The following is a 26,998-nucleotide window of genomic DNA, read 5'->3' as shown; positions in this document are numbered from 1 at the left end:
CCCTTCACAATCAGTAGCTTTGTACATTTTATTCTCTCCAACTTCCAACTTCTTTCATTAATCGATTCACTGATTATCAATTTACCAGTGCATTGTTGTCTCTTTTTTTTTAAAGCAGCTAGTTGTACGTATCAGCAAAGAGAAATTGTGAAAAGTAATGTTCAAACTGTTTTATTTAAAATATAATTTGCTTATATAGGTTTTCTCTGCCATTTTCCGAATGTTCATCATCAGCCATCCAATTTCGCAAGAGTTTTATACATGTGAGTAAATTGAGTTTTTTGTTTTGTTTTGGGGACTCATTTTTGTTTTGTTTTCAAAACGTAAGCCTACATTGTAACATTCTTACTTAAGCTTTGGCAGTTTTTAACATTCACAGCATTCAAATTAGCAAACGCCTGAGCGCATGAGACGAAATTGAATGAACATTACTTTACTTTTAAATTTAATGCATCTTTTAAGAATGCTCGGACAGTGAAATTAAATGATTTTGTTTTATTGTTGATTGACGTTCTGGGTGATCATTTAATGTCAATCTAAATTGAATTGGCCGGGAAAACCTATAGTATAAAACAAGAAAAAGTTTTGTACAATACCCTATGCACCCTGAGGAGAACAAACTCTATTCTGCACACTTTATTAAGTGTGAGTTATTATTGCAGAATTGGAATGGTTTCAACTTGACAGCAAAGTGTCACACATAGCATGCCATGTTTGAAATGGGGAAAAAAACACTTAAGGGCAATTCCACTTCATACATTTTGTAAATAAAGTCATCAATGACTACAAGAGTTGTTCAGGAATTCAACATAGTGTTGTTTGGTGACGGGGATCCATTAAAAGAGATGACAAATAATCAACAACTTAATGGCTGCACTGACTGACAGTATAGTCATGCTTGAATGTTGCTTCCCTTACATTTGGCGGCCATCTTGGCAGCCATCTTGGATTTTGACGAAAATCGGTTATTGACATAAGTTTTGAACCAGACATCATAAGAGGACAACTTAACATGTTTTACAATTTACACGGTAATTTGGGAGTGAGGAATCGATTGGAAGTGTTATTTTCATAATTTGGCAGCCATCTTGGCGGCCATCTTGGATTTCGACGAAAATTGGTTATTGGAAGCAACATTTGAACTAGGCATCATAGTAAGACAAATGAACACATTTCCGGGGTAATTTGGGCGAGAGAAATCGATTGAAAACATTATTCGTAAGATTTGGCGGCATTTTGGCGGCCTTCTTGGCGGCCATCTTGGATTTTGTACTAGGCATCATAGGAAGACAAATTAAGCTGTATAGGCTTAATCTTAGCTGGAAATGGTGATAGTGAACCAACAATCATAGTATAATTACAGTGTGGTATAATCATGCCGGTATGCATGGTGACAAGTGTGGCCCTATCCATCCCCTTCACTCATTGACTTGCTGCAGAAAACTGTTGAGGAAGCGGAGGATCAATCGTGGAAGAACATCAACAGATTGATTATGATGAGTTATGACGACTAGATGTTAAGTATATGGCGATGAAATGTCATTGATTACCACTTCTCGCTCAAGATGATAATTGAATTAGAACAATTTCCTCTTCACTGTTGCTTTGTGTACTCATACCTCATAATTTGTGCCCATTACAATTACTGACATTTTAGTCTACTCCAATTTTCCACAGGAATATAACTTCGTCATGGCTGATGATGGTGTAGCACACCACATCCAAGCTATCACATCAGTAGATCGATCAATGTCTTTTCGCACTTTCTAGTGTGACTGTAAAACCAACTATTAAGTGGCAGTCTCTTACACGTTTCTCTGCTCATTCATATCCTTACACTGTGGTTGTCCCCAAGGTAAATACTCGGGGATACTCATCCAGTTTCTTCCCACGTACCGCCTTGCTGTGGAATTCACTCCCTGCTTCCCTTCCACTTACAACCTGTCCCAATTTAAGCGCAACATCAATAGTTGTCTTTCTACCCTATGATTTCCTCTTTGTTTTCCCCCTTTCCCCCTTTTTTCAGCCATCACCTTGAGTGGCCCGCTTTGGGCCTTGTGGTTGGCTAATTTTCATTAAAAAAAAAAAAAAAAAAAAAACAGCAAGTGCAGGTCAAGGATGAGGGCGCCTGAGATGAACCTGCCTACTCCTTTCGTCTGGTTCCCTTTTCAGTCGGGAAGTCATTTCTAGCATTTTCAGCCCTACTCATCACACCTTCCTGCATTCTCTGTCGTCTGCAGTGTGTTCCCAGCTGTTTGGAGATCCTGTAGGAGCCGACTCGAGTCCATCCTCTTGACGTGGCCCATGCCATCTAAGAGGTCTCATTCTGAATGATCAAACGTGCTCCGGACACCAGCATGCCCTAAAACCTCCGTGTTGGTCGCTCGATCCTGCCAGCTAATGCAGAGGATGGAGCGAAGGGTTGCAGTGTTAAATCAGCTTGGGTATGCAGGTATAGACACCCTTGGTGCAGTCTCCAAAAGCGTACTAGGAGCATGGAGTAGAACATACCGAAGAGAGTGGGAGCCACCATGCAGAATCCCGGGACATACTGTTATTTCGTTTTACCGTTTTGGATTTCCTCAAAAACAAAAACAGTAAACGAACCAATGACCGTTTTGTCGTTTTACAGTTTTGTAAAACGGCAAATGGTATTACGATAAATACAGTTGTTCCATTTTATCAGTTTCATAAATTTCATTACAGCATAACGATCAATGATTTTTGTTTTACAGTTTTACACAAATAACTTTGAAAAACAGCAAAACGGTCAGTATTCAATACAGACTGTTTTTTCTTTTACTTCAGTGTCATAGTTAACAATAACAGTCCGTTGTGCATTTTGTGGCGGTACGTACTTATGGTGGGCAAGGGGATGGAGGGGGACCATGACGGCCACGAAGAAGTGTCACCTCGGCATAATTCGTGCGTGTGTGATTCCTGGCGTGACCCTGACCCCCATCTACTGCGATTCAGTTGGTGGGGCTTGAAGAGTTGAAAGCAAAACATTTCAAGGGGGGGGGGGGCATTTCACAATGGATACAGGATGGTCCATGGTAAGATGTAATGTATGAAGAAGTTGCAGATGTGTTGGAGCATGGAGCAATTATTGTTCCATGGTTGGAGGAAATAGAAGTCTGGGGTTCAAGTCGACGCGGCTCTTCAATAGCCAATTCGCAAATTTTGTCGTGAGAACGAAATGTAAGGAGCGGGGCCAAGGCAATTCGCAAATTTTGTCGTGAGAACGAAATGTAAGGAGCGGGGCCAAGGCAATGACTCGATCCCAAGGACGCATTAATTAACATTCCGGTGCATTGCTTAATTGCCGAACCTAAAATCAAAAAATGGTCGGCAAGACTATTGACCGTTTTGTCATTGTCATGATTTTGTAAAACAACACTCTAAAAATAAAGCAACTAACCGTTTAACGCTTTCTACAATTAAAAACAACAACAAAAAGTATTTTTTGTGTGTGACTTAATACCGTTTGACCGTTTTACAAAACTGTAAAACGAGAAAACGGTCAATGGTTCGTTTACTGTTTTTGTTTTTGAGGAAATCCAAAACAGTAAAACGAAATAACGGTATGTCCCGGGATTAATTTGGCCGGAGGACCAATGCGAGCGCGGAGCGCGAAGCACTTACGGCGTGGGGTCCGGGGCCCGCTTAAGGGCCCCGGGAAATTTTTGATCGTAGATGCTCTGTGGTGCAATCTGAGGCGTTTCCTGGCCAATTTCCCCAGTTTTTTTTAGCTTTTAGCAGAAGTTTTTTAAATTATGAGGGGATATTTTGTTTCATTTGTTTCAAATACATATAGGCCTATATACTCTTGCTCTTATATAAAGTGTCTTCTGTATTCAAAGCTTAAAGTTGAGAACATGCGCATAATTTGTAATTGTTCCGCGCTCGGTCACATAACTCTCTTTTCCCTCCATATTTTTACATGGCAAAGGGGGGTGTTTAACAGCCAAAACACCCCCCCCCCTGCGTACGCGCCTGGTTGTGCCTAATCCAGTAATAGGCCGTGTGCGAAACGGGCTTCCAGAGCTACGGCTACGTCTATTGTCAGCGCGTCCCCGCGTATTTTCAATGGGCGCGGACCTAGACCTAGCTCTCGACAGTTGATTCGGATGCAGCCTAATACTGTTGAATTTACGTGAAGAATGTGGCAGATGAGCAATAATTAGCAATAACACAACAACAGACTGTCCAGTTTAACTTTTTACTTTCTTGTGATCAAAACATTTTAAATGGATTATACTTGGCCACAATATATCTTTACAGTAATAAAAAAAACCACTGATGTTGATCCGAAACGTACTATTGACACTTCACAAATTACATAACCCGTGCTAAAAATCAATCTAAAATTTAGGCTGAGAATTATTGGATGGGGCCCAGTTTTAAGGCGCTGCAAAGCAGATAATATTGATCAGCAAAATGTGTGTGCTTAGCAGGAATACTTTTACTTAGAACCACCCACAAGCAATCAGGGGGAGTTAAAGGAAAGTGACCGTAATTAACAATTTTATTTCTTAAAAAGCAATCAGATTTGGTACACCGATGAAGCGCCTCACAAGAGCATGTTTTTCCACTCATCTGAAAAAGAGAATTACTGAAATTTATCCATGCCATCCGAAATTTAGGCCCATAAATGTGGCCAATTTACTGGACTACCTCTGTAAATAAAGGCCACACTTGGCACATGAACCTGAAAATGTAGAACTTTGTCAAGTTTTTATTTTCACATTTAGACTTTGTAGTTTATTTATGCTTAAGAAGCACACTCACCTTCTTTAAAGCTATAGAAAATTATTCCCCCTTTTTCAGACGCCTCTATTTCGAGTAATTTCCAGGTTCATTTAGGACACATTAGCGTATCTAAATTCCAACATGAAATTACACGAAAAAAAGACGTCTGAAGTACCCCCCCCCCCTCCCCATTATTCCCCCTTTTTCAGACGCCTCAATTTCGAGTAATTTCCAGGTTCATTTAGGACACTTTAGCGTATCTAAATTCCAACATGAAATTACAGGGGAAAAAAGTCTGAAGTAACACCACCCCCCCCCCCCCCCCCATGAGAGATGGTCAAAATAACCCCGCCCTTGTAGGGTGAAGAAGCAGGGAATCGTTAGACAAGTGCTTCCGTTTTTGGCTTCTTGTGCTTCTTGGCCACTGACTTCTTGGCAGTCGGCTGACGAGTCTTCTCTCTCAATGACTTCTCCCACTGCCGTCTTTGCAGCAGGTACAGTTTCATAGCAGCCTGGGCATCTTCAACCTTGAAACAAATGAAAGAGTCGGTTAGTTTGGGAAAATAAATGGTTCACAAATTTGGATATAATTTTACATGAGATCAACTCAGGTTGGTTGATTTCAAGAGACAACAGACCTTTGACCAACTGTTAATCAGGTAATTGTTTTTTTGTGAACCGAGTTTCTGGTTGAACAATTTCACAGGAAACTGTCAACTTTTTGCCAGACCAAAAGGGCTAGCATACTGTCCTCTGACTCCCCGAGCCACTGACTGACTGACTCCCCGACTGAATCCCCCCCCCCCCCCGACTCACTGAGTCGGGGAGACTCACTCCCCCAGTCACTGACTGACTGACTGAGTCACTGACTGACTGAGTCACTGACTGACTGACTCCCCCCCCCCCCCGACTGACCCCCCGAGTCACTGACTGACTGACTGACTCCCCGACTCCCCGAGTCACTGACTGACTCCCCAAGTCGCTGACTGAGTCACTGATTAACTGACTGACTGAGTCACTGACTGACTGAGTCACTTTCCGACTGACTGAGTCACTGACTGTCTTACTCCCCAAGTCACTGACTGACAAACTCCCCGAGTCACTGACTGGCTCCCCCTGACTGACTGACTCCCCAACTGACTGACTCCCCGACTCCCCGAGTCACTAAGGCTGACCGAGTCACCGCATACAAACAACGCCATAACTGAGACTTACAAATCCAGCTCAACTAGGCAAGTACATTCTTGTTCTGTAAATATTATCCAGACAGGCAAAAAGTATCAAATAATTGACATAATTTGGAAGGGGGACTTTAATGCCAACAAGTTTGTGGTTCTTACCGAGTTGTGCTCTCCTTTTTGAACCTTGACTTTCAAAACGAGCTCCGTCAACTTTTTGAGGCCTGGTCTTTTACTCTAAAAGGTGAAAGAAAAATAAGCCAATGGCTGTAACATCAACCATGCGATATAGCAAAAATATTTTTAATAAGAATGTGCACTTGCCAATAAAGGCATATAGGATCATTTACAGTTATCCCAAAAGAAACCTACTAAATTATTATCAAAAATCTTATGTGGATTAAAGATCATACTGGTAATAAACACCCCGTGAAATTATTTCGTCGGCCTTGCTGTCATTTTGAGGAAATCAAGAAAGTCAGTGGACAGATTGTTGGAGTAAAAGAGTGCTATGGACAAAATTGTGTAGCAATTGATGGTTTTCGTTTTTTTTTTCCTCGCCCCCCCCCCCCCCCCCAAACCAAAAGAAAATTAGGGTAGGGGCAGTCAACAAAGGGTACGTAGGGTAACCGGGAGCAGAATTTTTTTCGGCCTGATCAGTGACACCCATGTCATATTTGTACAATATCTCACGTTATCTCTTACAAATGCCTGTTATATTATATTTGTCTATGGTGTCCCATAATCATGGATGAGTATATATCTCTCATCAGCCCATGTCAGCTCATGTCTGACTGTTTAAAGTCCACCAACCTTGAAAAGATCCTTGAATGGTTGGTAAGCTGACGTGTCTCAGAAATGAAGTAAATGCATGAAAAGCGAATGATCCCCATATGCTTTTAAATGCTCCTAATATATAGGGTCCTCCTTAGCCTCATTTAGCAACGAGCAAAATACTAAATTTAGGCCAAAAAAAAAAAATAGTTCTGCTTCCAATTACAATTACTTGGCATTTGAAAATAGGGTAGGTAGTTAGGGAATTTTTTGGGAGGAGGCAATTCTTTTGGTATATGATCATATTGAGGTGTCTGTGTGTAGTAAAGGGTGAAAGGTAGTAATTGATGGTTTTCGGGTTTTTTTCCCCCTCTTTCTTCCCCCCCCCCCAAAAAAAACTAAGGTAGGGGCAGTCAAAATAGGGTAGGTAGGGTAAGCAGAATTTTTTTTTTTGGTCTTATCAGTTACACCCATGTAATATTTGTACAATATCTCACGTTATCTCTTACAAATGCCTGTTATATCTTATTTATGGCACCCTACAGTATCTCATAAACATGGATGAGTATATATCTCTCATCAGCCCATGTCTGACTGTATAAAGTCCACCAACCTTGAAAAGATCCTTGAATGGTTGGTAAGCTGACGTGTCTCGGATCAGGCTTCGAGGATGATTGAAGTACAACACCTAAGGGAAAACCAAAGAGGCGACTAATGAATATTCATTATGTAGGAAGTTGTAGCAAACATTGGGTGCGTTCAAGTAGCTCATCCGGATCGACTCGGGTAAAGGCAGATGGGTTAGCCACAACAGCCAGCCTTCATGGCCGTAGCCACAGACAAAAAAATGATGTTTGAAATTGGGTTTTAGTTTGAGATTTACTGCTTTCCAGTCAGTTGCAAAACTCGAACAAGTTTGGCTGGAATTATATCCTCAAAAGTTCCAATGAACTCAATAAATGATTAGCTTTAGATTTCAAATAAAGTTAATTTTTAAGTCCACTTGAGATTTCCGCCGTCTGGCCGCCATATTCGTCCGATTCATGGAATGAACAACGCATGCGTGTGACATATGTCAACCACTGACTCTGCTTCACGAGCAGGGTCTGTGGTGGCTGACCCGGATGAGGCCTCAAAATGAGGTCAGAGCGATTCGAACGGCACAGGGCTGACCCGTGTCGACCCGGGTGCGCTAAACAAACACACCCTTTGACAGCGTTTCAGACAGGAAAAGATTATACAATCTGCTTCACTGTGCTACATGCGAGTATTTATGAATCCCTTGAACGCAAGTCCCATCAATGGTGAAAAAAAAGAGCGATAATGAAGGACTGCTTTGCCTGGTATCCTATAATGATATAAACAATGAACAGCATGCAGGGAACCAGTGAAGGGTCCTTCAAACAGGATGCTCTTGCTTGTAACACAACATCCTCCATGTTCTTACACCTAGTCCATTGATAACTATAAAAAATGATCCACGTTGTATTTTAAGAGTGGAGTTGAACAGCAAGCGTAAAAAAAAAAACCCAGATAACATGTTTTCGAAAAATATGCCACATGTCAAGAATTTAAAATCTTGTTCCAGTCAAATACCTTATTCAACCTCATAATTATTCAACACAAATAAGTAAGAACGAAATATCTCAAGAGCACTTGGAAAAATGCGCCAAGGAGTGGAAAAGACAAAAGTAAAAAACAAATCAACAAATCTGGTTGGCAATTAAGGTTGAACTCTACTTTACCTTGAAGTCATTATGAAGAGCATGCCCCACTACAATCCTTCCCTTGAGTAAGTCTGACAACTCCTTTTGGACTTTCTCAAAGTCTTCGCCTGTCCGAATATCAGAGTAAAAAATACAAGTAGAGACAAAAATCAACATTTTGTTACTTTGCCAAATCTGATGAGATAAAGGTTACACGATACAAACGCGTCTTGACTTCTCTGCTCTTGATATGCATGATAATCAGTGGAGTCATAGTTGCAGAGATGCCAACTTTAAAGACTACAAAATAGTAATGATTCTTCCTGCAAAGAGTAATGCTAATGTAAATACCTAGGACAACATTCAAGTTTTAGAGTAACCACAGTACTTTTCAGAGTAACCACAAAGTTGGCGTATAGGACAGCTGGAAGTTTCAAGAGTAGTAACATGCCTCAAAATCCTAATAATTACTCCAAAAGAGTAATGGTTGGCATCTCTGTAGTTGTGTACTGAAAAATCTCCATTTCCTGTCCAATGTATAGTGTAGTACCAACTTAAACCAACAAACGACAAATTTATAAAAACAATTGAATAAACCAAATCAAAAAGGTCCAACCCTATCATTCATAGGTTTCCCGGCTATTTTCAAAGATTTTCAAACAAATTCACCAGCTCTAACATTCAATTTCGCCCACGAAAATTTTTACCAAAACCGATTTAGTCATTTACCATTCAATCTAAAATTTGGTCACCCTCTTTAGTCACCGGGTTTAAAAATATTCATTGCAAATCAACTTCATTTAAGCTAATGCCGAATGGCAGCATTCAGAGATCAGAGATCAGAGATTCAGAGATCGTCTTTCTTAAATCAGTTAGATGAATTTGATTTCTGAATAATAAGGTTTGGGGTAGACGAGACGAAATTGAATACTCTGGGGCGAAAACGTGCGAACATTGTTTGAATTTGCTTGAACTGAATTTGAAATTGTCTGACAAAAGACAAAATTAAACATTGGGAGTAAACTTAATCGGTGTTCACGGACGAATTTGAATATTAGAAATGGTGAATTTGAATGATAAACGTTTTAAAATAGCCGGGAAAACCTATATTATATTTTTTCTATTCAGTGAATTGATGCCCAAGAAATTTGGATTCAGGCTCTTTGTTTAACACACAAGTAGGCACTTTAGTGTCAACAAAGTGCTCATTCCAACTTAACCCTTCTAGTTCACATGTACTCCATTGCACTATGACTCCATACCTTTCTCTCTGAGGTCCTGCGGCCGGATACCGCTGACAAACGTCCGGTAGTCCGTCACTGGTTCCCGTGATTTGACGTACTTATCGAAGACGCAGGCGCCAAACTGGTTCACGACAGACACGCGGGAAAGAACACTCTGCGAGCCTTTTGGGCCGGTACCCACCATCTCACAGTCCATTGCCAAGCACTTAGTCAGGCTAAAAAACAAAATTCAAAATTCGTGAAAAACCATCCAATAGATTTTTTTCCAGCATAAAATGGACATTCTAGCTTGAAAATCGTCTTGTCAGTACAACACGGTCGTAACTCCATACATCTGGGTTATTTTAAGCGAAATACCACCTTTTGACATTGAAAACTCGCGTTTCATGTACATGACGTCACATACCAATTTGCGAGATACATACTTGTTGCACGGACTCGACGATATGCCCCTTCTTCTGAATTTATGAGTGTGACTAACATTTGTTGCTGCACAAATTACTAAAACTTAAAAAAGTTAATAAAAAGTTACTTAAAAAGTTAATAAAAAAATTGAAAAGCCAAGATGGGAAATACAACTCACAAATCCTGTGCGTCCTTTCTGATGAGTGGATTGTAGCCCGTTTCTGATTGGACCTCGTCATCTAGTTCTGCGTTCTCATTGGCTCTGATCAGTGAGGGGTCAACATCGTCGAACCAGATGTCTGGCTTGCTACTCACAGAAAAGGAATCAGTACACTTGGCTTGTTAAGAGGTCCACATAGCATTTTTCAATGCTGAAATTTTGCAAGGTTGAAGGAGGTCAATTCACAACATATCAATATGATACCACTAAACACCTAGCATAATAATGGTCAATCTTACCGGATACTTTTTGCAATTTACAATTGGACTCTAATAGCCTCCTATCTTTTCTAAAATCAAGTGTCAGTGTTCGTGACTCATGATCAGAAGGTCAGGGGTTTGAATCCAGCTGCTGGTCATATGTTGTGTCCTTGGGCAAGCCACTTCACCCTCACTTGCCTCTCTTCACCCAGGAGTATAAATGGGTATCGGCATTAGCTGGGGAGTGACCTACAGTGGACTGGCATCCCATCCAGGCAGAATAGAAATATTCTCAGTCTGCTGCCATATGTTGTGTCCTTGGGCAAGCCACTTCAACCCCACTTGCCTCTCTCCACCCAGGAGTGTAAATGGGTGTGGCATTAGTTGGGGAGTAACCTGCGATGGACTGGCATCCCATCCAGGGGGAATAGAAATATTCTCAGCTGTTTCGTGCCAAGGAAACTGGAGATGAACGCCGGCCTGATGGGCAATTCGGCTTGTGACAGACTTTACTTAGTTTACTCAGATCAACAAGATTAAACAGAGACTGATATTAAGCAACCAAGCCTTGATATTTATGTGTTATTTCTACTGGGCAACCCAACATTTCTGTAATATAATTACACTTGGAGACTTCAAAAAGGGCTTCATGACAGCTCTTTATTTTGGGAACATAATTACCTTGCTTTTTGTTCCTCACTTGTCTTTCCCTTTCCAAATTTCCTGCGTCTCTTTGCATCTGATTCTTTGGACTTTTCTACAATCTGGAAGTCAGGGGAGACAAAATTAATAAAAAAATCAATTAAAATCATGGGAGCTATTACCTGTGATTATCTGTTTTTCAAGCATGCGTGTCAAAAGTTCTTGTAATTACTGTCAATCGAAAAATGATTGGACAAACTTTCAGTCAAAAATGTTGTCAACATTAATAACTTTTGCAACTTCTCCATTATTAAAAACTTGCCTGAACTCTTTCTGACACTTCTTGAGTTCAAAAGACTGACTATTCAGGATCTCTTAATATTAGTACAATTTAAAAAAAAAAAATTTCAAGTAGCTCTGTGTTAATCCAGTTCATAAGTAACTGCATTATACAGGCGCATGCACCACTGATTACTAGCACCCATTGGCTCAACACACCTTTGTACTACTTCAGGTTCCAATGGTTCCAATACTAATCTGTGTGCAGTGGGCGTGTTTTAAGTTTAAATGACGTCACACTTATGAACCAGTGTCACGGTCTCACTTCTCCGGCGTGCTAGCTTCTCCGAGTGGATTCGGGGGATAATTGAGCACGTTACAGTGCACGTTACATGAGCACGATACATGCTCATGTGTCCGCTGTGCTTACTTTTCCTCGGGATGTATTCTGAAGTCTTCAAGTCCATAAATAACACCCTGAGGGACACCCAAGAATATGTTAAGTAACGATTCCTGTGGGTCAAGTCATTACATGGTCTTGCAAGCATTCAATGTCCAATTTGTCTTTATTTTTGCAACCACAGTTTAAAATAAATATGCATCCTTCAAGCATTTTTGGTTATTGGGAGTTGCGTGTGCCACAAAAATTCTGGATTAGACTGGTACCCTGTAACGTATACTATGATACAAATATCCTAAGATCTTACGTGCACCAGTACAACCCCGAATAACTCAGCACACATTAATAAAGTTGGCGAAAATGAACACTACTGCGCAATTTTGTGCATGCGTGTTGAAGCGAAATTTCCCTCTCGGAGAAGCTAGCACGTCGGAGAAGTGAGACCGTGACACCGGATACACAGCTACCTGATTCCATGAAAGAAAAACCTTGTAATAACATCAGGAAATCTTGACGAAGAACTCACCGGCAGTAAAGCTTTCCAATTTGAGGACACTTCCTCCATCGTCCCTTTGTCTATATCCGTCTTATTACTACTGTCAAGTTTGTCTGTAGTGCTCTCTTTGGAAGGTGTACTGTTCTTAGCTTTCTTGACATGTCTGCTGCCCTCTTCTCCTGCAGAAGCCAGCCCAGCACTGTCTCCAGCCTTGAGTGCCTTGCTAGTCTCTCCACCAGTCACAGATACAGTCTCTTTGGCACTCTTTGACTTCTTGAACTTTTTAGGCTTCTTCCTCTTGCGTTCCTTCTGTCCACCAGTTTTCTGAAGATTCAAAAGTTGTGAAGATCCTTGCGGATTGAGAGCCGAGTTTAGTCCTTGCTTTGCAGCCTTCAATTTCAAGCTATGGACAGCTGCGTCAGAGGTACGATGATCAATTTCTGATTTGGTTTTCATGCTCTTTTCTTCACTCCCCTCTCCTGTTTTGTTTTTCATTTTGCCGACACCAGTCTTTTTCCCTGCACGCTTTGGGCTCTTAGATTTCCCCCAAGTTTTTGGCTCTCGCAGCAGGTCGCCGACTGACTCTCCACCGGGGTTCAGCTGTTTTCGGAGCCGTCGGTTCTTCTTCTGTCGTTTCTTTTTCAACTGCAGTGCTTTCTTCTTGCTGATTTTCGCATCCTCTCTTCTCACTCCCTTTCCTCCGGTTCCTTCTGCGTCCAACTTAGCAGGTCCTGTACCCATCGATGCATTTGCTTTCTTGTCCCCCGCATTTCCCTCACTAGTCTTAATCGTTTTCACCTTTTTGGAATGCCACCAGAAATTTTTGACAGTCTTTTTGGAACCTGAGTCCTGGCTTTCACTGAACTTCTTTGAGGAATTCTTATTAACTTTCTTTCCATCAGTGCTGGACGTTTTTGGAGCAAATCGCTGCTTGGTATCATCGGATTTCAGTTTCTTCTTTACTCCACCATCGTGAACGTTGGACGAACCTGAGAGTGCTCTTTTGCCCATCATTACAACTGTAAATAGCACTGACAAACCACAAAATCTGAAAAAAAATACAACAATGAATAAAATCCCATACTAGGCCCTATTTTTAAGTTAAAATATAAAACTGCAATATATCAATCAGTTTATCACATAACCGCATAAAAAACATATTTAGTCCTTTGTTGCTTCAATAAAAAAAAACTGTCTTCAATAAAAATATTCTCTATTATTTTCCCCAATATCTATTTACTTGTGATTGCATGTACTTCTTTGACAAGAACGCAACCGTGTGTTTATTCTACAGGTACATGTAGTTCTTGAAGTACTTGTGAGTCGAGTTGGCAAACAGTTGAGTTGTCCGGATAAGGTACAGCCTACTGGGTGTTGTAATGCGGCGCACGCAAGCCTTACTCCTAGAACTATGTCACGCGGAGCATCATAGTTCTAGGAGTACGCAAGCTTAAGGCGCAAAATTTTGTTGGGCAAAGGAACGGGCCTACAATTCGATATTACTTTACGTAGTGGCTATCGTTACGGCAGTAATGCGATTTTAGACTGCTATCGTAACATTTATAACTACCCAATTAACCAGAGCACTTCGGTGGCTCAATTGGTTGAAACATTTGACTACTAAAAAGTACTACATAGTACTACATGCCGAAGGTTCCCGGATCAAATACGCGCTGTGCAGTCTTTTTTAGTTTTTCTTTACTTTCATGTTTTTAATCAAATCTTTTTATTTAAGTAGTTTTTATTTTCTGCTTTTCAAATCAGTGGCTTCGGAGGATTTTTTTTAAAAGGGAAATAAAGTGAAAGTCGCAGAACCTTTCGTATGTTTTGGTTGATAGTCTGGTTCCAACAGCCAAATATCCTGTTGAATACCATGTCAGGGAACCAGATGGTTGATAGATTCACAATGGTATTTTTGCAATGCCGTAACAATAGCAATATCAGTTGAAAATTATGTACGGCTGCCGTAACAATAGCCACTGCCATCATTTTTTTTGTTTTTTTCGGGGGGGGGGGGATCATTTTAATTCTGGTAGGCCTATTAATTACATTTTGGAAAGAATGTTGGAACCTGACACTGCTTTTTTTTCAAAAAGATTCCCATATCTGGCCATCGCTAATTTTTTCCCTTCAGTAAATATTTAGCCATCAGAAGGTGATAATATGTCCTAAAGAGGCATTTTTATTTTTAGCAGAGAAAATTTTAAAGTATTTATTTGATAAGAAAACTGAAAACACTTAAAACATTTTCAGACCAGTGCAAAGAGTGAAAAGTGATGGCCAGATATGGGAATCTTTTCTTTTTTCTTCATATATCATCTTAATGAATGTCATTCTTTGCAAAAATGATGATAAGACATGAGAAACATTTCCAATTTTGGTAGGAAATACTTCTCGACTCTCCATAGCTCCATTGACTTTGTACACAAACGCCGCACTGAACATGCTGAACAATGCTGAAGCAGCGTCTCGCGTCAGGTTGCAACATTCTTTCCAAAATTTTTATTTTTTTCACTATTTGCGATAGAACATTGTTTAGTCACGTAATGGTATAGTGGTGGTAATAAGACTCTTCACCTTTGAAACAAACCATCTTGAAAAAGGTGAAAAATTCGTACCTGATTCCACCAATGTCTTGCACACACGTGCAACTTGCGACTATCGTGCGCCGTGTGTATTACGTCTGGTATCCTGTCATCATACGAGAAATCTGCCGAATACGTATGCCAATGTGAACGGCGCCAGTTTGTTACTTGAAGCGAACAAACATTTATCGTTTGGAATACCACTGTTGTTCCTCACTAACAAATGATCACACAACATTACCCACGATACTTAATGCATTACCTAGCTAGCTCTAAACCATCAATCATTTTTCGATTTGATCACTTAAGTTATATAAAAGAAAATTTTTAAAAAAGGTAAAATAATCGCCACTCTGATATGTGGGCCACTAATGTGACAGTCCGATTAATAAGTGGGAAATTAATTAATTGGCTGTAAAGGCGAAGGATGGGCTCCGGTAGAATTGTAAAAGTTATAACGTGCAGTTCATGCATCACATAGTGGAGCGAAGATAAATACTTCCTATGATTACTTACATCGCAACTAAATAAAATCGTTACCATCCAAATGTATTTCATTATAAGGTTGTGTTGATTTTTTTATATTAAACATTGTAAATTACGAAAACCCGCAAATGAAATTTCACATCAACCGACCGTTCCAAAATAAACCCTTTAAAAGCAACACAATCCAAAATGGCGCAGTCCTTGTCGGACGAAGAGTTCCAGCGAATGCAGGTTTGTTTTATGCTTTTCATGTAAAGAGCTTAAACGATGTCTCTCTTTTATAGCCCTGACATGTAAATGAAACATTTGATATTTCGATGTAGTTAAGAAGGATTCTTGTCGTCTCTTGCCTATTTTGTTTGTACAGTTTTAGTTTTTACTGCACTGGCACTGCCCATGAAAATTTACTGCCTCGGTATTGCCTTGCAGCGCTGTACCAGGCTCTTGCTCAGGGTGACCGTAAGGTAATGGCAAAATCTGCTAGATGAGCTTCAAAAATCTGCCAAGTCACCTATATTACACGAAATACATTATACACACTTATAGTTATACTCATGTGCAAATGTTAAACATTTTCATAATAAACAAAAACAAAAATCATAACATTTCCTTTAAAATTTAAAAATAAAATTAACATTAAAAAAAAATAACAAAAAACAATTAAAAAATTGGCATGTGTTTTGCCTGGCTTACAATGTCAATAGTCTAAAGTACTTCACTGCACTGTGTAATACACGTCAGGGAACCTTGAAGTTTTTCAAAACTAATCAGCTACATTTTTCACATCTGCCATATTTTTCTGTCAGATCACCAATTTTACAGAATTCTGCTAGAAATCTGCTAAAAATGCATTCTGCTAAATCTTCTGTCAAACTCGTTTTTTTAAAGAAAAATTCTGTCAAATTTAGCCGAAATTTGGCTAAAAACGGTCACCCTGTTCTGGCCACACGCCAGGTTCTCCAAACTACTGTACTGAGGAGTTTGTCCAAAATAAAATCGCAAATTGTTTTACATACTGTTGTATTCTATGATGTCTCAGCTTCTTTCCACCAAGTTGTTTAGTTGTCCTTATATCCATTTTTCCAGAAATTTAGGCATCTTTCTGGAGTCCATAGTGCAGAAATATGATTGAAGTGCTCAAAACTCACATTTTCTCAAAATCTTTGTCTTTAATCATGCTTATTTCAATAAATATTTGGCAGACGGCAGTCATGATTTCAAAAAGTTTGATATTTGAATTTTAAATAGAACAGAACATTGCAGTATGAAACTATGAATGTGCAACAAAAATTCAAATTTTAATCACAATGTCCTTTCAGAAAAGGGTCACTAAATGAACAGCACCCTCACACATTTTATAATGTGGTTTGCCTTCTCACAGCATAGTAATAGTCGCAACTATATTGCGGCTGACTGCTCATAAGATCAGACGTTGAGCCCGCCGCACACCTCTCCGATCTGTACGTTCAATGTTCTGGTGGGAACTAGTAAAAAATCAAAAAGGTGTTTGGCAGGCTTTAGGATTGGTATTTTAAAATTGGACGAATTTTTACGTTCATTACCCCAACCATGGAAATCCAACAAGAAGCCTATCCTCACATTACATTTCTTGTTGTTAAGAATAGAATAGTTAGTCCGATTCTAGTCCCAAAAATTGGGAAGTTGTAAAAAATAATTTGTGTGCACATATTCTGTTCATTCAGTAAGGATTTGTAGACCTTTTTTTTTTAAGAATATAGTATCCTGACACTACTTTTGTGGTTGTGTACAAAATATTATCTTGGCTAAGTTTTTCAGATGATGCAGTGTTGGTCATGCTTATCTTTTGATATATTTTGTTGTTGTTGATGTTGTTGTTGTTGTTTGCAGAATCAACTTCTGGAGCTGAGAACTTCCAATTATCAACTTAGTGATAAATGCAGAAAACTGGAAAATGGTAATCAATTTGAAAACTAACCACTCACACTCCGGTGGAAATTAAAGACAATTATTAAGTTGAAGAAAAATGTAACTCTGCATTAAAGGGGAAAAAACATTCCATGTGGCCAGTAAAACTTATGCGGGCAGGAATGATAAACTAATAATGTATTTCATGGAACTTAATAACAAGTAACACATTTTATGTTTTTAATTAACCATAGAATTGCCATTTGTCATTTTTACTGTCAAATTTAACAACATTTTATTTAAACAATTAGAAGAGAAGATGTTAGTGAGGTTCATGGTTTGGACCCCATTGAAGTCATAATTTTTATCCGGTGTGACATGTTTTTGTTGAATCTTGATCCATGTCTTTGCAGAGTTAACCAATCTTCAGTCAACTGCTTCCAACTATGAAAAGGAACTCCAGAAAGCAAATAAGGTACTCTCTAGTGTTGAATAAACTCATCTCACTTGTGAAGTAGGGGGAAAAAACAACTGTTTCCTATGGATATTCTTCTAGAAATATGCAATTTCTTGTCAAGATTTTTCATTTACTTTACTCTGTATTGAACTTTTTCAATATATTTATATGTCCAAGCTTATTTAATCTGTTCTACAAATTAGAACAGTTCTGATAATCATCCATTTTTAATCTCATTTTTCACATGTCCCTGGGAGATGGGTTAAGTACCTGTACAAACTTCAATGAAGACATGAAACTTGCTTTGTTGCGGTAATTTAAAGGGAAAATACAACATTTGCAAACATCAAAAAATAAAACTACCAAATCATTTTGAAATACCTTGCTGGACTGTTAGTGAATGACAGTGTAAAGCATCCTGTAAAATCATGGCACCTGGTATACTGTCATTTTCAAGAAAAGTGGTATTTTTGTATCAATTTCCAACGCTGATCGGCCGATCAGCGTTGGAAACAACTGGCCTTTTTTTCAAATACTGGCCCCAATGGACCAGCGCGCTTGTTTGCAATCAATTACAAACCTATGAACGGGTACGAGCCAGCTAGACTGGTTCCCTGACCTTACAATTCCCCAATGTATGTAAACTGCTCTGTTTCTTCTTATATGGAGTCAGGGAACCAGACTACAGGAAAATGATTGTTTTTCTTGGTTTTTATAGCATTTTCGAACCCAAAACCTCAAAAAAGTCAGTGTAACTATATTTGCTATATATTTCCAACCCCCCAATTCCATCCATTTCTGAAAATTACAGTAAAAGCAAATGATGTATATTCCCTTTAAGTATGGATTGAATAATTTTTTTTAAAAAAGTGAAATGTTCATATATTTTTTTGTTTCAGACTATCAATAAGAGCAAGAAAGCTAAGGTAAGTGATCAAGTTAGGAAATTTTTTTTTTTAACATTGATAGGTTTTAGTCCTAAACCTATTAACCCTTCTTTTGTTTGATCAGTCACAGACAGTCAAAAAGTCAATCCTGCCATATTTCTTGTAGGCAATGTGACTGTCAAATTCCATCAATAGACATAAGCATTTCACTGGTAGGCACAGCTGGCTTATCAATCTCCTACAGTCAAAGCATAGCTATATCAGGTTTCATAACAATCTCAGCCAGTCAATCCTGCTTTATGAAGGCAGGGAGCACTCGACTGTGTTAAAAACAAAAACCTGATTTATTTTGACTGCTGGGCTGGCCTTGTTGAAATTGCCAGCCATAGAGGGAGGGTTATTTACCAATTTTTGAAGACACTATACAGCAAAGTCTGTCACGGAACCTTTAAGCAAAAGCCCAACGAAAGTTAAACTGAGGCTGCAGTTGCAGTTGCATTGTGGGTAGGTCACTGATGTAGGTCATTGATGCTGCAGACAATAAGCGAGGCGTTGCTCCCAAAACGGAAGTGTGAAAGCCATTGACCCTCTTATTTGTTCCAAACAAACAGATTTGCGATTCACGTCAAAGGACAGGGTATGCAATTGACGGCTTTTTTTTCATTGACTTGATTCCTATTCAAGTTTTTATATTGTGGCCCAATCTAACAAAACGAGTCTCAAGTCACCAGAAATACATGAAGTTACAAGCTCTCAAGCATGTTTTGCACAATGGAAATCAATAGGAACTTTGACTTTGACTCTTGAGAACGAGTACAGATAACCGAGTCCAAGTATTTGGACCTTTGAGTACAAGTTTTGTGAAGCAGCGGCCGAATATTTGGACCTTCCGACTACAAGTATTAGTTCTTGGATATCTATTACGAGTACTTTATGGAGTGCTCAAGTGAATACAATTACAATCTGAAGTAATGAGGGGAAACTATAATCACCTGGTACAATTCAGTAAATATGAATAAAATGGGCGTGCGTCTCCAAGTGAGGAGACGTTTTTCATTCAAAAATAGATAACTTGATTTGTCCGTGATTGCTTATAAATGAATATGAGTACTTTGATGATGGTGTACGATATCGACTGGTCGAGTCCAAGTACTTTGCTTCTTGAGTACGAGTACCGTGAGTTGGAGTCCGAGTATTTTGATATTTAAGTACAAGTGCGAGTACGAGTATTCTCAAAAAGTACTTGAGGTTGTACTCAAGTACGAGTACCGAGTATGAGTATGACAACACTGGAGTGATCTATTAAAATGAAATGCCGTGTATGCTCTTTGTGATGCACATTTAAAAAGTATTCATAAATACCTAATACAGTTTACCCATTCCCATTGGTCGAGAGCCCGTCACGTGGCCGGTTTTAAACGGTTGATAAAGACCGGCTGGCTGGTCTTAAACACTTTTTTGTATTAAACACTTGGTATTAAGACCGGTTGGAGTCTGGATGCTGATAATTATCAGCATCGAGACTCCAACCAGTCTAAACACATAGTGTTTAAAACTGGCCAAACCCATATTTATTCCCTTACTATGAGACAAAATGTCCTTAAGACTCATTTTGTGGGATCCGGTCACATTAAACTACAAAAGCAAACTGTCGCATGTGGGTTGTGATTAAACAAAGTTTTCTATATAGAAGAACCAATTGTGTCTTATCTAGAGCGTTTGTGAATTGAAGAGCTGGCCCAGTTTCATAGAGTGGCCTAGCAGAAAATATTGCTTACCAAATTCTTGCTAAGCGAAATTCAGTTGGGTACCAGTTACCAGCATTACATGTCACACAACATGTCAGCTGGTAACCTGTTTTTTTTTCTGTGCTGAGCGAATTCGTGCGCTTAGCCGCTCCATGCAGTTGGTCTTTGTTGTAGCTTTTGATTAGAAAAAAAGTTGCTGGCACCAGTTGTCATTTTCTTATCTGATTGTTGTTAGTCATTCTTGACTGTCTGTGTTTGATCAGGATGTGGATGTGTCATTTTCTTATCTGATTGTTGGTTTTCATTCTTGACTGTCTGTGGTTGATCAGGATGTGGAAGCCTTGCTGTCGGAGCTGGAGAGTCTTCAGCAGAAACTGCACAGCCAGGAGGAGGACTTCAGGTTGCAGAACTCCACCTTGATGGAGGAACTCTCCAAGGTATCTTAAACCCGTTTCACACTGACGTTTCAAAGTCTTGTCGAATAACATTATTTGGAAGATTGAAATTAGTATATGAAAAGTTCAACGCGTGAACAGTTTAAGGATGGACTGTTGCAGATGCTTAGAACAAAACCAGACTGTATTAACCCTCCTATGGAAACATGCATTGTCAGCCTGGTTGTTACTTGGGTCAGTATTGGTCAAGACCCCCATTGGTTTGTACACAGTATGCCAGGTGTGCGTTCTTTCAGCAAAACGAAAACAATTCACACACATCCCTATGTGAGTTGTTTTCCTTTTGCTGAAAAAAGACTCAATTTTTTTGTGATCCGTGGACAGAACCTTAAAACGGTGGTTGTGTTTAAAATTCCGTAACTTGAAAAGTACATAAGTGATTTGAATGATTCTTGTACTAAAAGAAAGCTTGTGAATTGGGCTTTCATATCCTAGATTTTGAAAATGGTACATGCAGAACTTCCCTAAAACAATAGTCCCGACATTTGGGTTTCGTTTTTTTTTTTACTCACCCTGTATCATGTAGTAATGCTTCTGTAGTGTCAAATTACAAATCACCCAAGTTTTTCACTTTGTTGTGGTTACTGAATCGTTCAAATTAATCAAAAGTGTCCTGCCATTTTTTCGACCTTGTCATCTTCTCCAGCTTTGTACCAGCAACGAAGAACTAGAGAAAGAGGTCAGCAGGTTAAAAACAGGTCAGAGTTCATCAGAGGTCACGACCAACGTCGACAGTGACCTGCAGGGGGAATTGAGGAGGCTTCAGGCGTTAAACACTGTCCTGCAGAAAAACCTGAACAGTAAGATTATCGTGCTAAACATCCTATAATGATAACTCAGTTTGCCGATAAGAAACTGTCCATTAACCCTAACCCCCTAGGCCCTCTGGCTAGGATGCAACCTCAATCCTGCAAACTCCTCCAATTGCCACCAAGAAAAAAAATTGGATTCAGCCTCAATCCCTCCAAAATCATCCGTTATTTTCTTGAATTTAGTCTGTGGAGGGTGACCACTGCCTCAATCCTCCAAAATCCTCTGCCAATTACTGCTATGGTTTGAGGCAGTGCGAATAGCGTTTAGAAACAGTGCGGATGAAATACGAGAAAAACACAGGGCTGATTTATGCATGGCTGAACATAACCGATGCAGGATATGGCCTACTGGCTTGACATAATGCATCCTCATAGCTGCCAACTATTACAAATTTTTCGTAATTATTACGATTTGTTTGTTAAATTACGAAAATACGAATTGCCACAAAAAAGTTACGAATTTCCCATTTTCTACCTAACGAAAAAAAAATAATACTTGTAAAGTATCGTTTTTGCCCGAAAACTTCTGGCGAAATGTTGCGATAATGGATGGACTGGTGACAAGTCTAATAAGCAATGCGGTCAAGCACCTGATAGACATCAATGCGGTGTGCGCAGTGGAGTACTTGAGGACCAGACTAAAAATGTTTTCAATGGTGTGTCATTTGTGTGCACCTCGTGGATGTGTGGTTGTGTGTACTGTGACTACTTTTCAGTGATGATCGTACGAGCACAATTGGTCGCTTATTGCCGGGATGAGACCCATCAGTGCGAGATTTTAATCGTGGAATTTAATAAGAGTATAGTTGGAAGAATTGGTAATAGAGTTTGATTTTATCACAACGTCCAGAAAAGATAAATCAGCATGCGTTTGCAAGGTATGTTGGCAGGATATTTCTATTGCATATGGTGGTCCTAAATCATTGTGTGTAAAAACATGATACGAACTCGAAACTCAACATCGATGGCATGCATCTCAAAAAAATATGCGCACATGTTATTATTGTTGTTATTTATTTGACTTCAACAAACAAATACAGACAGTAAAACAAATTAATTTAAAAAAATATATATATATTAAAAAACATTATCCTATGGCCAACAGTACATTATTAATCACAACAAGAAGGGTATGCGTGTGTGTACATGTAAACCATGTACCTGTACTCGATGTTGGTAAAGCTGAAAATGACCGCGCGGGTTGATTACTAATTGGGATTTTGAAAAGTTGGCAGCTATGATCCTCCACAACAAAAAAGATACATCTTTGCCATTCATCCTCAATCCTCTAAAATCATCCAAAAACCGGCAGGAGGATTTTGGAGGATTGAGGAGGGTTAGGGTTAAGAAACTATCGATAAGAAACTGAAAATATTACTTACATGTATGTCCAAGAAAAAGTGTCTGTCTGACTAACTACAAAACCATGAGGTCAATTTTGAAAATGTTGGGTTGTGCAGATACTCCGAATCCTAAGCCATGGCCTCAACCCTATGAGTTTCATTTAATTTCAGTCACGCATCACTGCACAATAAGCAGTTGATCGCAACAACATTTTTGGACACTGTGACCAAGTTCCTTGCCTTATTCAATCTCAGTGCTGTGTTATGTAAGCCATGTAAAATGCTTCATGTTGTGAAAAGGGCTGCGGTTGGGATTGGAATCATTTGCCTGGCTATCAGTCATCATGGCAAGACCTCAGTTTAATGCTCAAGGGCAAATGATTCCAATCCCAAACCACATCAGCCATTTTTTCACAACATGAAGGATTTTACGCTACAGGGCACAGCTTATATAACACAGCACTGATACAGATTAAGACATGGAACTTGGTCACAGGGTCCAAAATGTTGTTGTGATCAATTGACAATTGTGTAGTGATGCGTGACTGAAATTAAATGAAACTCATAAGGGTTGAGGCCAAGGCTTAGGAGTATCCGCACAACCAAAAATGTTCAAAATTGACCTCATGGTTTTGTAGTTATTTTAAAAACAGTCATACGGACACTTTTTTTGGGACATATTGTTGTGTTAATAGGCCAAAACTTTCAAAAATTCAATTTGAAATGTCTACACATTTAAAAAGTCAAAGATATTCACTCTTGAAAAATACTCTAATGATAAAATAAATATAGCAAAATGAGACCTCAAAACATTTTACTTTAGCGAAATATACACAAAAAGAAACAATACGAAGGTGCAGAAAAAAAAATTGATCAAGATAACTTTGTAAATCATTTCATTATTGTTGCTTGCAGACTGGCGACATCCTTGTAATGCCTGTAAAAGTCTTCAAATTCATTATTATGATAACGCATCAAAAACTTGTTGTTTTTTTGTTCTTATTGCTAGGTACTCAAGAAAAACATGAAACAGAGATAGCTTTATTGAAGCAGACAATCAGGTAACTGCATAATGTCCCCTGTGCTGATGAATTTCTCACTGACGTTTTTTTTTAGCTATGTTGCCACTGAACTATTCAAAAATAATGGAAATTCTTTGTCTCTCATTTTTAAAGGGAAGATACAACATTTGCAAACATCAAAAAACAAAATGATCAAATTATCACGAAATATCTTCTGCATTGTTAGGGACCGACAGTCTAAAGGATCCTTTAAAATCGTGGCTCGTGGTGTGCTGACATTTTCAAGACAAATGGTATTTTTCAAACGCTGGTCGGCCGACCAGCATATAGTTGAGAAATACTTTATTAGGAATTTGAAATTTGGTTTGTGGGTTGTTTTTGGTAGTCTTAAGAAGCCTATCGCTTTTTGGCCCACGGGTCAAAGGTCAAGGTCACTATTGCTAAAACAATAGAAACATTGTCAGCACGATAACTTGAGAAATACTTTAGTTAGGAACTTGACATTGGGTATGTGGGTTGCTCTTGTTAGTCTTAAGAAGCTAAATTGATTTTGGGGCCGACAGGTCAAAGGTCAAGGTCACTATTGCTAAAACAATAGAAGTCTTCCATTTTGGTCGACACTGACTTTATAAAAAAAAAATGCCAGGCTGCCAGGGGGATTGCGCAAGTCTCACTTGCAGTATTTTTATGCCCCGCGGCGAAGCCGAAGGGGCATACTGTTTCCGCCTTGTCCTTCCGTGGGTGGGTGGGTGTGTGGGTGTGTGTGTGGGTGGGTGGGTGTGTGGGTGTGTGTGTCCGGATAAATCGTGTCAGCGCGATAACTTGAGAAATACTTAACATATGAACTTCAAATTTGGTTTGTGGATTGTTCTTGGTAATCCTAAGAAGCCTATTGCATTTGGGGCCGAAAGGTCAAGGGTCAAGTTCACAGTGGCTAAAACAAAAGAAATTTTGTCAGCGCGATAACTTGAAAAATACTTTACATATGAACTTCAAATTTGGTTTGTGGATTGTTCTTGGTAATCCTAAGAAGCCTATTGCATTTGGGGCCAAAAGGTCAAGGGTCAAGTTCACAGTGGCTAAAACAATAGAAATCTTGTCAGCGCGATAACTTGAGAAATACTTAACATATGAACTTCAAATTTGGTTTGTGGATTGTTCTTGGTAATCCTAAGAAGCCTATTGCATTTGGGGCCAAAAGGTCAAGGGTCAAGTTCACAGTGGCTAAAACAAAAGAAATTTTGTCAGCGCGATAACTTGAGAAATACTTTACATATGAACTTCAAATTTGGTGTGTGTATTGTTCTTGGTAATCCTAAGAAGCCTATTGCATTTGGGGCCGAAAGGTCAAAGGTCAAGGTCACAGTGGCTGAAACAATAGAAATTTCTTCAGCGTGATAACTTGAGATATACTTTACATATGAACTTCAAATTTGGTTTGTGGATTGTCCTTGGCAGTCCTAAGAAGCCTATTGCATTTGGGGCCGAATGGTCAAGGGTCAAGGTCACAGTGGCTAAAACAATAGAAATCTTGTATTTATTCTGAGATCATAGGGATTAGGGATTAATTCATATAAAACCTACAGAAGACACTAATTCTGTCAATTAATGAACGTTCCATGTGACCAAGGTACATGTAAGTTGATGTTAAAAGAGTGGTGTTATGTCATGGGAACAGTCACGGTTGCGGGGCATTTGTGTTTGTAAACACACCTGACTTGTTATTATTTATTATTATGTTGTTTTTAGTAGCACCAGTGAGAGCTCCGCAGGCCTGGGTGAGAGGGTACCGCCAGCTGGGGCACCGGGTGATGATGATGTCACGAATACGGAATCACCTGACATAACCCCAAAGGCTCCTGGGAAGAGCACGGACGAAGAGTCAGCACTTGAAGCAGGTATGGTGTCTAGGATTTTTGTTTTCATCCAGTTACATTTTGATGTCAGAACATTTAAATTTGAAGCTTCTGTTCATTGTTGTGATGATGAGTAATAGCATTCATCAAAGTGCCATTTATTTAGAAGAGTTTGTTTCCAAAAACACAATAAATGCCATTTTGTTACCTTTTAGAATTCCGCCCTCTCCTGGTTGACCAATTCAGTTTCGACAGCTGTTATATCGTTAAACACTATTTAACCACTTCGCGACGGAATTATTTTCGCAAAAGGCAACATTTTCCAGCCAACTTCTGATATACAGCCAATCATCACAAATACGAGGTGTGCACTGGAGTGTAAATTGTAGAACAATAGGCCGTGCACCACAGCCAATTCAAGATCAAAACACGGTCCGCCTCCACAGACTTCACGGACTTTGTGTGTGTGTACAAAAGACATGAGGGATTAGCATGTTTAGATGTCACCCGGAGGCGAGTCGAGGCAATCTTGACATTTTAACCCGTCAGCCGTGCCTGTGTATAAAACAGCCTGTTCGTGTTATCACGTCCTCTGATGCGAAGTGGTTAAGAATACAATAAAGTGAACAATTGTAGTTTAGAAACAGCTGATCTGGTACACGGTACCCTGTGGAGACATGTGCACATTAGGAAACAAAAGATTGTATACGTCCCCACAGAGCAATTTCTATAGGTGAATACGTCTCCACAAGGTTATCACGAAATAGATATATGGATTTTACTCAAAAACTAGGAATTTCCAAAGTGTGTTGATCAGTTGCAAATTGAAGTGTTTTATGTAAGGGATATTAAGTCCGAATTTCAGCCCAGGAAATTAATTCTGGTTAAAATAGGAGCATTTTGAAAGTACACTTTCAAACTCGAAAACTTTAGTGCACAAGAACAAAGAAATGACTCCACAAGGATACTCATTCTCCACAAGGATACTCATAATTGTTTCGTAGTTATGGGGACTTACACTCGTCGCCACGAGGTATTTGTGGGGACCGAAAATGCTACGGGGACAGCAGAAAGTCCCCATAACTCGGTCCTAATTTGCCTAACAATAAAAAACTTCCCCATAAGGCGGTGTATGCCTACCTACAGATTCCAGTTTGTGTGTTT

The 26,998-nt window shown here is 39.3% G+C and overlaps 2 protein-coding genes across 3 annotated transcripts in view; one reads left to right on the top strand and one right to left on the bottom strand.

The window, feature by feature from the left end:
• Nucleotides 1–4,951: 4,951 nt before the first annotated feature.
• Nucleotides 4,952–15,175, bottom strand: LOC119737241 (RNA exonuclease 4-like). Of its 2 annotated transcripts, none has more exons than XM_038211439.1 (9): nt 14,915–15,175; nt 12,327–13,327; nt 11,161–11,243; nt 10,238–10,366; nt 9,673–9,869; nt 8,450–8,538; nt 7,318–7,392; nt 6,093–6,167; nt 4,952–5,279 (listed from the first exon to the last, which is right to left on the bottom strand). In XM_038211439.1, exons 2-9 carry the CDS (start codon nt 13,308–13,310, stop codon nt 5,133–5,135), a joined length of 1,779 nt encoding a protein of 592 aa, XP_038067367.1. In that variant the 5' UTR covers nt 13,311–13,327; nt 14,915–15,175; the 3' UTR covers nt 4,952–5,132. The 2 variants fall into 2 exon arrangements, with proteins under 2 accessions (XP_038067367.1, XP_038067366.1); XM_038211438.1 differs by having other exon boundaries at nt 12,327–13,344; nt 14,915–14,997.
• Nucleotides 15,176–15,504: 329 nt separating this feature from the next.
• LOC119737239 (GRIP1-associated protein 1-like) overlaps nt 15,505–26,998 on the top strand; it is a 45,244-nt gene continuing 33,750 nt past the window's right edge. Inside the window, exons 1-8 of the mRNA XM_038211437.1 lie at nt 15,505–15,598; nt 17,237–17,303; nt 17,668–17,729; nt 18,611–18,637; nt 20,676–20,783; nt 21,448–21,601; nt 23,966–24,017; nt 25,728–25,876. Of these exons, the coding sequence (XP_038067365.1) occupies nt 15,557–15,598; nt 17,237–17,303; nt 17,668–17,729; nt 18,611–18,637; nt 20,676–20,783; nt 21,448–21,601; nt 23,966–24,017; nt 25,728–25,876 (661 nt within the window). The 5' untranslated portion in view covers nt 15,505–15,556. The remainder of the gene's footprint in view (nt 15,599–17,236; nt 17,304–17,667; nt 17,730–18,610; nt 18,638–20,675; nt 20,784–21,447; nt 21,602–23,965; nt 24,018–25,727; nt 25,877–26,998) is intronic.

This window comes from Patiria miniata, unplaced genomic scaffold (assembly GCF_015706575.1).
Source record: "Patiria miniata isolate m_02_andy unplaced genomic scaffold, ASM1570657v1 HiC_scaffold_3, whole genome shotgun sequence".
Classification (NCBI taxonomy): Eukaryota; Metazoa; Echinodermata; class Asteroidea; order Valvatida; family Asterinidae; genus Patiria; species Patiria miniata.
The sequence above is the reverse complement of the archived record's forward strand: the minus strand, read 5'-3'. Positions and strand labels throughout refer to the sequence as shown.